This window comes from Seriola aureovittata, chromosome 14, assembly GCF_021018895.1.
Source record: "Seriola aureovittata isolate HTS-2021-v1 ecotype China chromosome 14, ASM2101889v1, whole genome shotgun sequence".
In the NCBI taxonomy this organism is placed as follows: Eukaryota; Metazoa; Chordata; class Actinopteri; order Carangiformes; family Carangidae; genus Seriola; species Seriola aureovittata.
The window spans coordinates 17,367,627-17,379,692 of record NC_079377.1 but is presented as its reverse complement, the minus strand read 5'-3'; the positions used below and the strand labels follow the sequence as shown (position 1 = coordinate 17,379,692).

At 41.1% G+C, this 12,066-nt stretch overlaps 1 protein-coding gene across 3 annotated transcripts; it reads left to right on the top strand.

The window, feature by feature from the left end:
* The first annotated feature begins 3,618 nt into the window (after nt 1-3,618).
* LOC130181806 (monocarboxylate transporter 9-like) lies at nt 3,619-12,048 on the top strand. 3 transcript variants are annotated; one of them, XM_056396236.1, is made up of 6 exons: nt 3,619-3,815; nt 5,089-5,346; nt 7,105-7,248; nt 8,358-8,453; nt 9,243-10,121; nt 10,406-12,048. In XM_056396236.1, exons 2-6 carry the CDS (start codon nt 5,148-5,150, stop codon nt 10,588-10,590), a joined length of 1,503 nt encoding a protein of 500 aa, XP_056252211.1. In that variant the 5' UTR covers nt 3,619-3,815; nt 5,089-5,147; the 3' UTR covers nt 10,591-12,048. The 3 variants fall into 3 exon arrangements, with proteins under 3 accessions (XP_056252211.1, XP_056252209.1, XP_056252210.1); XM_056396234.1 differs by lacking the exon at nt 3,619-3,815 and adding an exon at nt 3,842-4,332; XM_056396235.1 differs by lacking the exon at nt 3,619-3,815 and adding an exon at nt 4,838-4,979.
* Nucleotides 12,049-12,066: the final 18 nt, after the last annotated feature.

The following is a 12,066-nucleotide window of genomic DNA, read 5'->3' as shown; positions in this document are numbered from 1 at the left end:
TTATAATCTAGTATGTTCAAATTAATGCTATTTAAAATAAAGCCATGCTGCTAGCATATAACGCAAAAACAAATCAAATCAGTTCTCTCTTTATCTATTATAACAGAATTACATAATGTGATAAGCCTCCTAACGCGTCGGCTCTACTGACTCATGATTTTATGCCCATATCTAACTTTCATTTCCTAGTCTACATGGTTTTAACTGGTTCTAACTGGCTGAGAACCGGAGGAGTGTTTCATAAGTCAATCATTCCAGGATCATTTAACATGGTAAACCTTTGTGATGTGGGTGCAATAACCTGTGGAAGGAGGAGAACAGTGAAGAGATGGCAATTTATGCAACACATTAGGCTTCCATTAGGTCCCTACAGGTAACTGAAGCCCATGCACACATACTGTCAGTTCAAACTCAACAGGATCAAAATATACACCATCATACGAGTGACATGAGTATATCTTTGTCCAAAGACTTGCTGTGAGTTCTGATACAACTAAAGTGGATTCCTGTGTTTTTCTACTATGTTGCAGTGTTCTCACTTGCTGCTTGAAGCCAGCAACCTGAACTAATCCAAGCAGGAATCTGGACTGGAGGCTCAGTGTGGCCATGCTGGGTGCTAAAGTGGCCTTTCACCTCTGCAGCTTTATGGATCTAGGTGGCCGCACCAAGAGAGATTTATCCAGACTGCAGGGTGCCTCTGTGGGTTTACACCTGCCAAGCCTCTTGCGTAAATGAACTGCAGGTTGCTGCTTCTCAGGTGTCACAAAAGTGCGAGAGAAAAAAGAAAAGATACATAAAGAATATCAGGTCAGCTCATCTAAAACTGCTGGGAAGTGTGTGTTTAATAATGGGCTGCGGATGGGTAATGCGAGCCCTGCAGCTAGGGCAGAAGTAAACAAATATGTCTTGATGGGGTATGTTCAAAATAAAACAATTTATCTTGTTTGCCCATTGAAATTTCATTTTGACGAGAAATTCTGAGATGGCACATGACATATAAAGAAAGACGAAAATTGTGTTCCTGGGCAAAGCAATCTTGCAAGGTTAGATTATCTCCACTTATCAAGATACTTTGAAAGCGGCACTATGATAAATAACAAACAGCTGGTACCACACCACATGCTTTTACGTCTTTTATGGACCACCAACTTAAAGAGCTTGACTTTGAGTTTGATAAAGACCAAAGAAACTGTCCTGAGCATAGTGAATAGAGTAATAATTGAGGATTTAATTGCTAACAAGGTTGCCTATTCATTGCTCAGTTATGTTTGAACATGAAATCTCACTGTTCATGTTTGCAAATGTGGCAGGCAAATGACTGAAAGTGGTCCGCAAAACAGGATATTAGGATTATACTAATCTATTTTGCAATGGTTCAAATTTCATTTTGTTGGACTTCACTCCCATTTTAATATATTCTGTCAATTTTTGGATATATTGCATGTGATATTCTGTCACATAGACCACTGGCTTTCAAGTTCCTATGTGGTTAGGTTATTGATTTCATTAAATATTACTATATAAAACAAATATTATGGGCCTCAAAATGGATCCTTGTGGGACACCATCAACATTTCAGGGGCTTGATTCAAAACATCCACAAGCAAGTTATGAATTAAATTAGACATGTGCATCATATATAACCAAATGTTTTAATCAACTCTACAAAAACCTTCGACAGATTCTGAAAGAGTGCAGCAATCTGTTGCTTGTTATCATTATTGATTATATATAATTTGGCTGTTGCAGCAGTTCTCATTCTTGCAATAAAGTCTGAATCCTGACAGCTGTGGCTGGAGGACATTACTAACCTCCAGGAAAGCACAGTTCCGAGTTTACTAGTAAGTCAAGGATTTTTGACAGCTTAGATATAGGCCAATAATTATTTAGGTCAACAGTGTCTCCGCCTTTATGCCGTGGTACCACCTGATGTTGTAATATCAGGATCATTATGACAAAGAAGGCACAGATCCAGGTTTTTTTTTCTCTGGTAGACTATATGCCCTCATGTGCCCTGTGTCCTCTCAGACCTGACATATTGAACTGTCAGCTCAGATACTGAACATAGATTAGTTATCAAATATATTATGATTAGAGGAAACAATGAGGCTTTGCAAAGTTTCAGTTATATTGCCTCTATAAATAATAAATTCCAGTCTCTGCTTTCATTTTCACTGTAAATTGAAAAGGTGGGTAAAAAAACAAGGTTACGAAACCACTTTTCTAACCCAGTAGATGTAGTGAACCATATACAGAACCCGGAAATGTGTCGAATAAATGTACTGAATAACTTATGCAAGTAAGGGAAATACAGCACCAACATTGATTCAAACTGTAGTCAATAGTGTTCAAAGTGTATCATAGCCGCTCTGTAATCCACTCCCTGCCCTCCCTCTGATTCATACACACTGTCCCCTACATGCACTATGTCTGGTTGAAACTGGTCTAGAGCAACATGTCAATGTAATGCCAGTGTAGAGCACAATTAACTGTGCCTTGCTTGTTCTTTTTTCCCTTCATTTTTCAAGCAGAAGGGGATTATAAAGCCTAAATCTGTTCTGTAAGACCTTTCCTGGCAGCAGACCTCAGCTATGGGAAAAAGCATCAAAGTTCCTGAAGAGTTTTAGGTGCATTCATTGTGAAAACCAGGTTGACCTCTGGTCTGCTCTCTACATCCCTCCCCTCTTTCTTACTCTGCTCCCTGTCCTTTCATCTTCTGTGTCCACTTTTCTCTGGATTCTTCTTTCCATTCACTTTTCTCCACTCCTCTCCTCTGCTGTGGAATAGAGCAGAGGAGAGGAGTGGAGATGGCTCCACATTCTTTTCTGACCTGAGGTTATGAGAATGAGTGCAATCACATGGGGATATAACTTTATGATGCTGCTGCAGTGTGAGGAAGAAGAACTATTCTCTCTGCTCTCACAGGGCAGTATAAGTGCATGCTCATTGAAATGTAATTCAAATTGTGTCCAGTTCTTGTGTGTTTTTTCTGAGTAGACAGGGTATGTTGATCAAGTTAAGGCTGATAAAATGCCCCCAGATAATGTAGATTTTTTTTTTTTTAATGTAGAAATTAAATTAGAAATTGGAGTAATAAGCTATAAATACTTTCTGTAGGGCTACAATTCACCTGTTTCCTTGGTTACATTTATTTTACTTTACCACTCTGTGTTAATGCCTCTTCGTTAATATTTTACTTACATTTATTATAGTGTATTTTACTCCTGTAATATTCACAGAGGAGCTGTCTTTATTAAACACTCAGCGTATCCTGCAGTCATCTACCTCCCTTCCTGCAGGATTCCCTTCAGGTTATTTTTAACTCATGGTAGCTGCGCGGAAGACTGTCTACATGTTGCTGCTTAATCGTGTATCACTCTCACATTCTTTAAGGTTTAATCAAACTCGTGTTGTTTTTTCAGTCATGTGAAGGCTGATAAGGTTTTGATTCAGGAGTTTTGTGCATGTGTTGCATGAGCCAGTGCTCACCAGGGACAGAACTACAGGCACTGCGCCCTGCTGGTGCACTGTGGTGTTGTTATTACCATCCATCAACCGGTTCAGACTGGCCTGATGGCAATATTAACAATGTTCCAGGAGAGAAGTGGCCCATACTCCCAACCCACTTTGTAAACACGTGAACCCGCGACTTTCAGCCTGACCAGGAAGATATTTTAGAGAAGTTAATAAAGCAGAGTCGGTTCATTTTAAACTATATTTATTTTTATTATTATTATTTTAACTTTTCATGTTGCTTTGTGAGGTGCTTTATAAAAAGAGGCTAATTTGTGTTGTACAGCCCGGACACCTATCAGGTAAATCGTTTTGTGTTTGTGCATGTGCGTGAGTGTGTGCACGCTTCTCGTTGAGTTATTAATTATTTAAATAATATTTTTTATAGATGTATCTAGAGAAAATATAATATATATACAGTATAACCCAGAGGGGAGAGACTCTCCAGGGGGAGACTGTGCTCCTCTGTCTGCTGTGCGCTCCAGGCGCGCAAGAGGAAGCAGCGCTTTTCCTCCTGTAGCTGCGTTCGAGCTGCTGCTGGACCAGCAAGAACAGCTTTGAACCGGTTTTGTCGCCGGCTACAAAGCAGACTGAAACGGACGCAAAATGCGCATAGATGATGCAGGGTGCTTTCTTTAAACACGGGCAGCATAGATCCCAGCTCAGACAGACCAGCATCCGTGCACGATGCTTTCTTGTTTATGTCATTTGAAGTGATTCTGTGAGAAGGGATTTTAATAGGGAAACCATCCTACATGGAAAGTTCCCGTGGAGCGCGCAGCTCTGCACGCGCCTGCTGCTGTTTTTGTAGATGCTGAGGTGAGTGTCGCATGTGTTTTCAATAAAATAAGCAAAATATGCTTATGTTTGTATTGAAATAATAAGATGCGATACATGACAGGTATTGTTGTTGATGAATATAGAGAAGACATTGTTTGAATTAGTCCATGGGGAAATAGCCTTACGATTCTCTTCAGGATATTATTGTCTTTGGTAAAGAAAAAAAGTATAATATTTACTGGCAACATGAAGGAATCCTGCTTTGTCAGCAAACAAATCTGAAGAGCTTTGCACCAACTTTTCCCCAACACAGAAGCCTCACTGTAAACAAAGTAATGCTGCTGCAGGGATGTATAAAGTTGCTCTGGGCTACAAATTATTCATGAAAGAGGTCTGAAAAACTTGGTCAGCACAAGAGACAAGCCTCCCCAAGTGTCTTATAAGACCCAGAGCTGAATCATGGAAGAGGGGGGTTAAAGGTACAAAAAGGGGGGTGGGGGGGGCACCTAGCAGTGTAGTTTTCTTTACTTTCTCCTCCTCCAAGGTGTGGTTATAGAGAAAGGAACAAAAAGGGCAGCTGGCTATGTCTAAGTTGCAGTTAGTCTGTGTTCAGGACCTCACACAGGTGACCTGCCTGTCCAGCCAGGCCAAGTGCTGCAGCAGCCTTCACTACATCAAGGCTCTGTGTAAGTGTATATTTTGTGAGTGACTTTTCATGTGCTCCAAACGATCATCTTTTGAATTATGTTGCTGTTAACCTTATTTCTGTCATTTTTGTTGTTATTTTCTTTCCAGGAACCTCTGCTCTGTCACAGCTGTAGCAGATCACAGAGGGCAGCAGTAATTTCAGCACCATGGCTCCATCTAATCAAGTGCTGGACGGAGGCTGGGGATGGGCGATTGTTGTCGCCTCTTTCATGGCCCAGCTCCTGGCCTATGGATCACCCCAGTCAGTGGGTGTCCTCTACCCTGAGTGGCTGCATGCCTTCCAGGAGGGCAAGGGCATGACGGCCTGGGTGGGCTCCCTTGTGGCTGGAGTGGGACTTATAGCCAGTGAGTAGCATGCAATATAATAATCCTTGACATGGGTCCACATTAGGGTTAAAAAGCCAAATTAAATGCCAGATGAATTGAATCAGTGATATGGGTCTGGGAAAATCCTGATACTGAGTCATGTTTAGAGAGAGAGATGGAAATTGAGGAAAATGTGTGCAATCTTGCAGCACTCTTCTCATTCAGATTATTGTTTTTAGCATCTGATTATTCATATTTTGGCATTGGATATCATTATGGGCAATATATCTGCTGACATGAGTGATTGAGGGAGAGATATTATATCTGCTGAGTTCTAAAGTAGAGCACTAAACACTCACCTTTACACCTATCTTACCATCTCCTTCTCAATTATCATACCACATGATGCCACTGATAACACAGCAGACACAATACATGTTCAAAGTCTGAAGAATGACTGCCATATAAAGCAGCAATCAAACTATCCCTAAGGAATATGTTTGCTATAGCAACAGGTGTTGAAGAGTTCCCCTTACTGTAATGTTTCAATAGGATGGAGAAAAAAAAGACAATGCTGTCACAAAGATGGGCACTTTGCAGCTCCCTTAGCAGAGTTGCTATTATTGATTTCTAGGAGAGCAAAGCAAGTGCAAGTCATCCATGCTATGAATGTAGGAGGATCACTTAGCCCTTAATCTAACCACAGAGGGAGAAGAAGAAAGACCGATTGAGACACAGATTGGGAGAGAAACAGAGACTGAACAAATACCATATTTGTTGAGCAAGGTTGTGTATATAAACTTACATGAACCCAGTCATAAATTAAATGAGAAAAGCGAGGAGTCTAAACATTTGGCAGCACGGTAGAGTGTGAATGTAAGAATTACTTGTTAAGAGAAACAAAACAAACAAAAACTCAGTAATGTCTGAATGATATTATAAAGCTATGCTCCATGACTTTGTTGAGCAGACAAGATCAGTGATAGATAGTCGTGTTGGCTGACATTTCTGTCTAAGGCACAGCTTGCCTCTCAGCCTGGCTTCTTGCTGTCTTGTTTTTCAAAGGAGTGAAGTGAAAATCATGACTGGACAGATCTGGCCTTGGGTCTGGCCAAGTCGTGGACACGTGTCCCAGCTATCAGACAGCTGCAGCACTGCAGTTCCTGCTGCACAACAGCAGGGTCTTCCCCCTGGTTGGAGGGGAAGGAAACTGTAAATGTCACAGTCTGTGAGTCAAACAACCTCAGGATATTGGAGTATTCAGGAAGCACTGAGAAAACATGAACATTACACTCAGTACATACATCATGTACCTGTAGTGAAAAAGCTGGGACAAGCAAATAAATACAAACAGTAGATGATAGATCACGTAGTTGAATTTTCCGACTTTAAAGTGAGTTGAAAGGGAAATGAAAGGAAACTGGATATTGAGCAGTTAAACTATGAACTAATTTGATTTATGTAAAATGTTCAAGTAAAACATAAACACTGGACCTTACAAGATCTTCTTGAATGATGTGGCAACACGTCTGACAGGTTTGAACCTAATGTGATGCGTCAGTGTCATGGTCAGACCCAGCAGTGCTTTGTTAAATGGGCTTTGATTTTCTCAGAAACTCTGTTTGTTATCCAGAATACAGCAAATTAAGCAGCAGAATATCATCACTATCCTTTGTTCCCTGAATATTTTTATACCTCTGTCACTCACCTTTTCCTTCTCTGTGTCTCTTCTACTCTCTGATTCTCTCCATCTTTTCTTCTCTGCTCCTGTCTGTCTTTCTACCTCTTCTCTCTCAGGTCCTGTCTGCAGTGCCTGCGTGGACAACTTTGGGGCCCGTCCAGTGACCATCTTCAGCGGCGTAATGGTGGCGGGCGGCCTGATGCTCAGTGCCTTTGCTCCAAATGTGCAGTTCCTCATCTTTTCCTATGGGATTGTGGTTGGTAAGGAAACATTTGATGATAACACTGGGGGGAGTCCCCCTGTGTGTTTTATACAGTACTCTACAAGACACAAGCCTGCAAAGTTAATGCTGCAAACGGTCTGGAGACCTAATTAACCTGACTGTCAGACAGACTAGAAGGTGGAGGCTTAGTAATTGTCAGCCTGAGAAAAAAAAATGTGTTTGATGATTTCTTAGTCATGGCAGTTAACTAAGCTTCTTATCCCTCAATCATATGACAATCTCGCAACACATTGTATAATCATTTGAAACATGCAGGGGCACATGTCGAGTCCAACTATTATGTAACATCAAAGGCTGACAATTTCATCAATTACCAGTTAATGAATATCATCGACACTGAAAGTATTTAGAAAAACGCTGAGACAAGATAAACATTTGAGCTTTGCACTATTTATTTGACAGCACTGTTTGAGATGTTGAAAGAAAAAACACATTGCTACTTTGCCTGATCCCCATGTGACCCTTTATTACCTCTGCACCCTCACTAGTCTGCCTGCGTAGGCCCAACACCACCTGTTATCGCGCATTAAGTGACAGCCCAGCCTTGCTTAATCCTGGTGAACCCCTTACAGTCAGCAATGTCTTTCGCACAAGCAGCGCTGGAGAGGGGAGGCCATGCATATTTGAAGACAGACATTTATTTTTAGAGATGCCCTTCTTAGACGGTGGCTGTGACTGTACATGCACGTGCAGCTTGTTTACTTCTCATCATGTGCTTCCTTGATGTTTTGCTAATTGTATTGCACAAGAAACTTTGTGCACAGTGCCCTCTGAACTTACAGATTTATGTAAATTGTAAATTCATGCTTGTAATGGTTTCTTGAGGGCATACACCACACACATGCATGTTGTTCTGCAGCATTACATGACTAAAAATACGAAGTAGTAGATTAATATACATATTTGTAGAATTTGGAAGAAATATAAGTGCCCTTCACACATTAAACATAATGCAGTTTCCTTTTATGTACTCTGAAATTGAATTCCCATTCTGGTATATTTTTAGAAGTGAAAAGCCTTTACCCCTTTCACCTGAGCTAATGGAAATTCTTCTCCTGTCTGTCCTTGTCCTCTCTCCTACCGTAGGCCTGGGTTGTGGTCTGGTCTACGCAGCCACGTTGACAATCACCTGCCAGTACTTTGACAAGAGACGCGGCCTTGCCCTTGGCATTGTCACCACAGGTACTGCTGCCCCACCAGTTCTGCATACGTCTTGCATGTATGAGCTGCTTGGAGACTTGTGAAGCCGAGGTAAACATCTGTAGAAAAGCAAAGGCAGAGTTGTCTGTTAGGTAGGGACGTGGACTGGTGACCAGTGACCACTTCTGGTTCAGCTGAGAATCAAAATGTTGATGGTAATGACTATATGTTCTAATGCTGTATTAGATGGCATTGCCTTTGTATGGAGGGTTATTAGTCGCACCCAAAGTTTAAGTCAGTCTGTTATTAATGTAGAACTACTGAGCTATGTCACAGTCTAAATTTTCAAGTGCAATTTAACATCCTAACTTCTCGCCTTGCTGCGGTGATGTAGAAAAGTACTCCATGGTGTCAGTACACTGTTACATCAGTGTGTGGATGTGGTTACAGCTGCAACAGAACCCACCTCTGACCCACAAACAACAGTAATGCTCGGTACAGTCACAGGTGAAATAGACTTGAAACTTTCAACCAGAGAGGGCACGTGTTACAAGTTACTTTTTAAGGTTACTCCTGACCTCGGCTCCACCAGTGGCAGTATCAAAAAAGACAGATGTGAAGACAGAGATGAATGAGTTAAAATAGAGAGACTGCACCAGTTTTAATCAGCATTGTCTAATTTTTCTACAAATTAAAATTCATGGCATGAGAATAATTTGAAATGTGCTGCGCTCATATAAGATTCTACGCATAATGGATTTAATTTCAATTGATTAATCTGTCACTGTTTTGCACAAGCACTGAATTTCTGTCCTCCTCTACCTCACCCAGGCACAAGTGTTGGAGCGTTCATCTATGCCACCGCTCAGAACGAGCTGATTGTGTTGTACGGCTTGGATGGTTGCCTGCTAATCATCGGTGCTGTAGCACTAAACCTCATGGCGTGCGCCGGCTTCATGAGGCCCCTTAACATGCCGGGGTACTACCTCAAACAGAAGGCCGCCCTGGAGCGCAACACAGAGGAGCAGCTTTTCGAGAAGCCCCAGTTAGATGACCTGAAGATCACAACAGGTTCGAGTGCAACCACTCCAGACAAAAATCTGATGGTGAAGGAGTTGCTCATCACCATCGATGCTAAGGACTTGGCCATTCAGACAGAGAAGAAGAAAGGCAGCTTCCTTGCCGGGTTTGCCATCATGAAAGTCATCAAAAAGAAACAGCAGGCCTACTCCAGGTATATGCACTCCATGTATGAGATCCTGCAGGACCAAGCCATGGTTGCCTTCTGTATCGCTGTCTTCCTGTTCAGCCTGGGGGCATTCCCTCCTGTGCTCTTTATAGAGGATGTGGCGCAGAGCGAGGGACTCATTGAAGAAGTTAGTGTCATTCCTCTGGTATCAATAGGCGCCATCGCCACTTGCATGGGTAAGCTAGTGCTGGGTGTTCTCGTGGACATAAGGTGGATCAACAGCATCTATTTGTACGCATTCACCATGTTTGCCGGAGGTGTTGCATTACTCCTCATCCCCATCACTAAGACTTATGCGGGACTGCAGATCCTGTCTGCTGTCCTGGGTTTCTTCTCTGGAAACTGGTCCCTTACCTCCTACATCACCACTAAGATTGTCGGCTTGGACAGACTGACCCAAGCCCATGGCATCCTCATGTTCTTCGGGGGATTTGGGATCATGCTTGGACCCCCTGTTGTAGGTAAGAGGGTTGTCTTTATCTTAATCTGTAAACATTGCTACACTAGAAATGATTGTTTAGGTAGAAGAGGTACACCTATTTCTTTATTTGTGTAGCAATAAACCCTGTTGTAAGGTCATGTTTTCGGAGACATTTAAAAAATCAAAATGTTAAATTAGGCTGGCAGGCAGAGCAAGTCAAAGGGCACGTCATCCTCAATTAGGAGCCAGTATGACATTATTTAGCTGACTGCTGTATCTGGCAGGAATCCTTGCTGACTTTGTGTTTTTCTCATCACTTTCCAGGGTGGTTCTTTGACTGGACGCAGTCATATGATTTGGCGTTCTACTTTAGTGGGAGTTGTGTTGTTCTGGGAGCATTCATTCTCTTTCTGCTCACCCTTCCCTGTTGGAACAGGAAGCACTCTGAGACCGACAGACCAGACGTCCATTACACCAGCAACTGTGACAAAGTTGCCTCTGTAGCCTGAATATAAGCTCCTTTCAAAAGGACTCAGATCTCACCCCTACTGCCCAGCAACTATCCGCTGATAAACTGTACCTGAACCACATAGCAGGAATTTTCTTTCTTTGAGTATACAGGGGTTTCCCCCTTATTTCTGCTGCCAGATTTTAATATACCAAAATACTTGCAGAGGTTTTGAAATACAGGCCTTTCCTCTGTACTTTGCCTGCATTTCTCAGGTTCAAACCATATACTGCATATCTTTTTAAAGGTTTGACTCTGATGCCTGTGTTGATTTTATTTTTTATTATTGCCTCATTTTACGAGGCAAACTGAACAATACTGTTCAACTCCCAAATTCTACACTGTGTTTATGTAAACTTCACAGTAGCGCTGAAAAAAGACATGGTGCCATTCATAATGCTGGGAAGAAAAACATCTGTAAAATTGGTGGTTAATTTCACACAGTAACAACATCTGAAACCACTCTGCAAATGCACAACAATCTCCCAGAGAATACAGGGATTGGAATGAAGGAGGGAGCCTTTTTTTGATAATCATAATTTTAGCAGCATATTTTTATGTTCTATTTTGGTTTTAACATATATCTTAATTGCACCACTATCTATCTTACCAAAGCATCAATGATAGTCAATGCCTGTCAACACATAATGCCTGTTGGAACAATACAAAAGCCTTGCTTTATAGATTTTTTTTTATGTTCAAGTGCATCACAATTTATACTTTTTTTAAATGGTTTGAGCTCCACATACCTCCTGTTTATGGATCAGACAGAGACTTTTTGAATAAGTTAGGCTGATTCAAAAACATGTAAAATCACTGAAGAGATCCTACTGTAATTCCAACCTTGAAAGCATGTTGACTCTCTTGTGGCATGGTTATCATGACCTCTGCTGGCATTCATTTTGACCAGGCTGGTCCTTTTCCATCATGTTGTGTATGTGTATGTTTATTGTACATTGTGTGTGTATGTGTCTGCACATGCATGTTCGCATACGTGCACAGTTTTATGTGTGTACATTGTTTGATAAACTTTTGTATTAGCACTAATTTGTAAAGTTCTATGTGCTAGTGACTTTTATATGCACAAAACCGGCCATAGAGCTGTAAAAATATTTTTGTTTAAGTTGGAAGTTGATTATTGTGATAATTGTAATGAAAATGTCACAACAGACTTTTAGAATCACTTGAATGTTGTTAAATAGACCACTAAAAATGTCTTTTTGATAGCTCCAGTTTCAGGCATAGGAGTAAATCTGGGACATTAGTGTTTGCTTTTTGTGTTTGTAGAGGATATTGACAAGGTGAAGATGAGGTACAATTAGTACTAAGAGACAGTATGTTTGTTTGTCATCCTTTAGCTACTCTTATTTTTTTATTGCAGTATTATAATATTTATGTCTGTATTTCTGATTTATTGTTTTATTTAAAAAGTGCCAATAAAAGGTATTTGGATTAAAAATGCAGAGTGTTTTTGTTT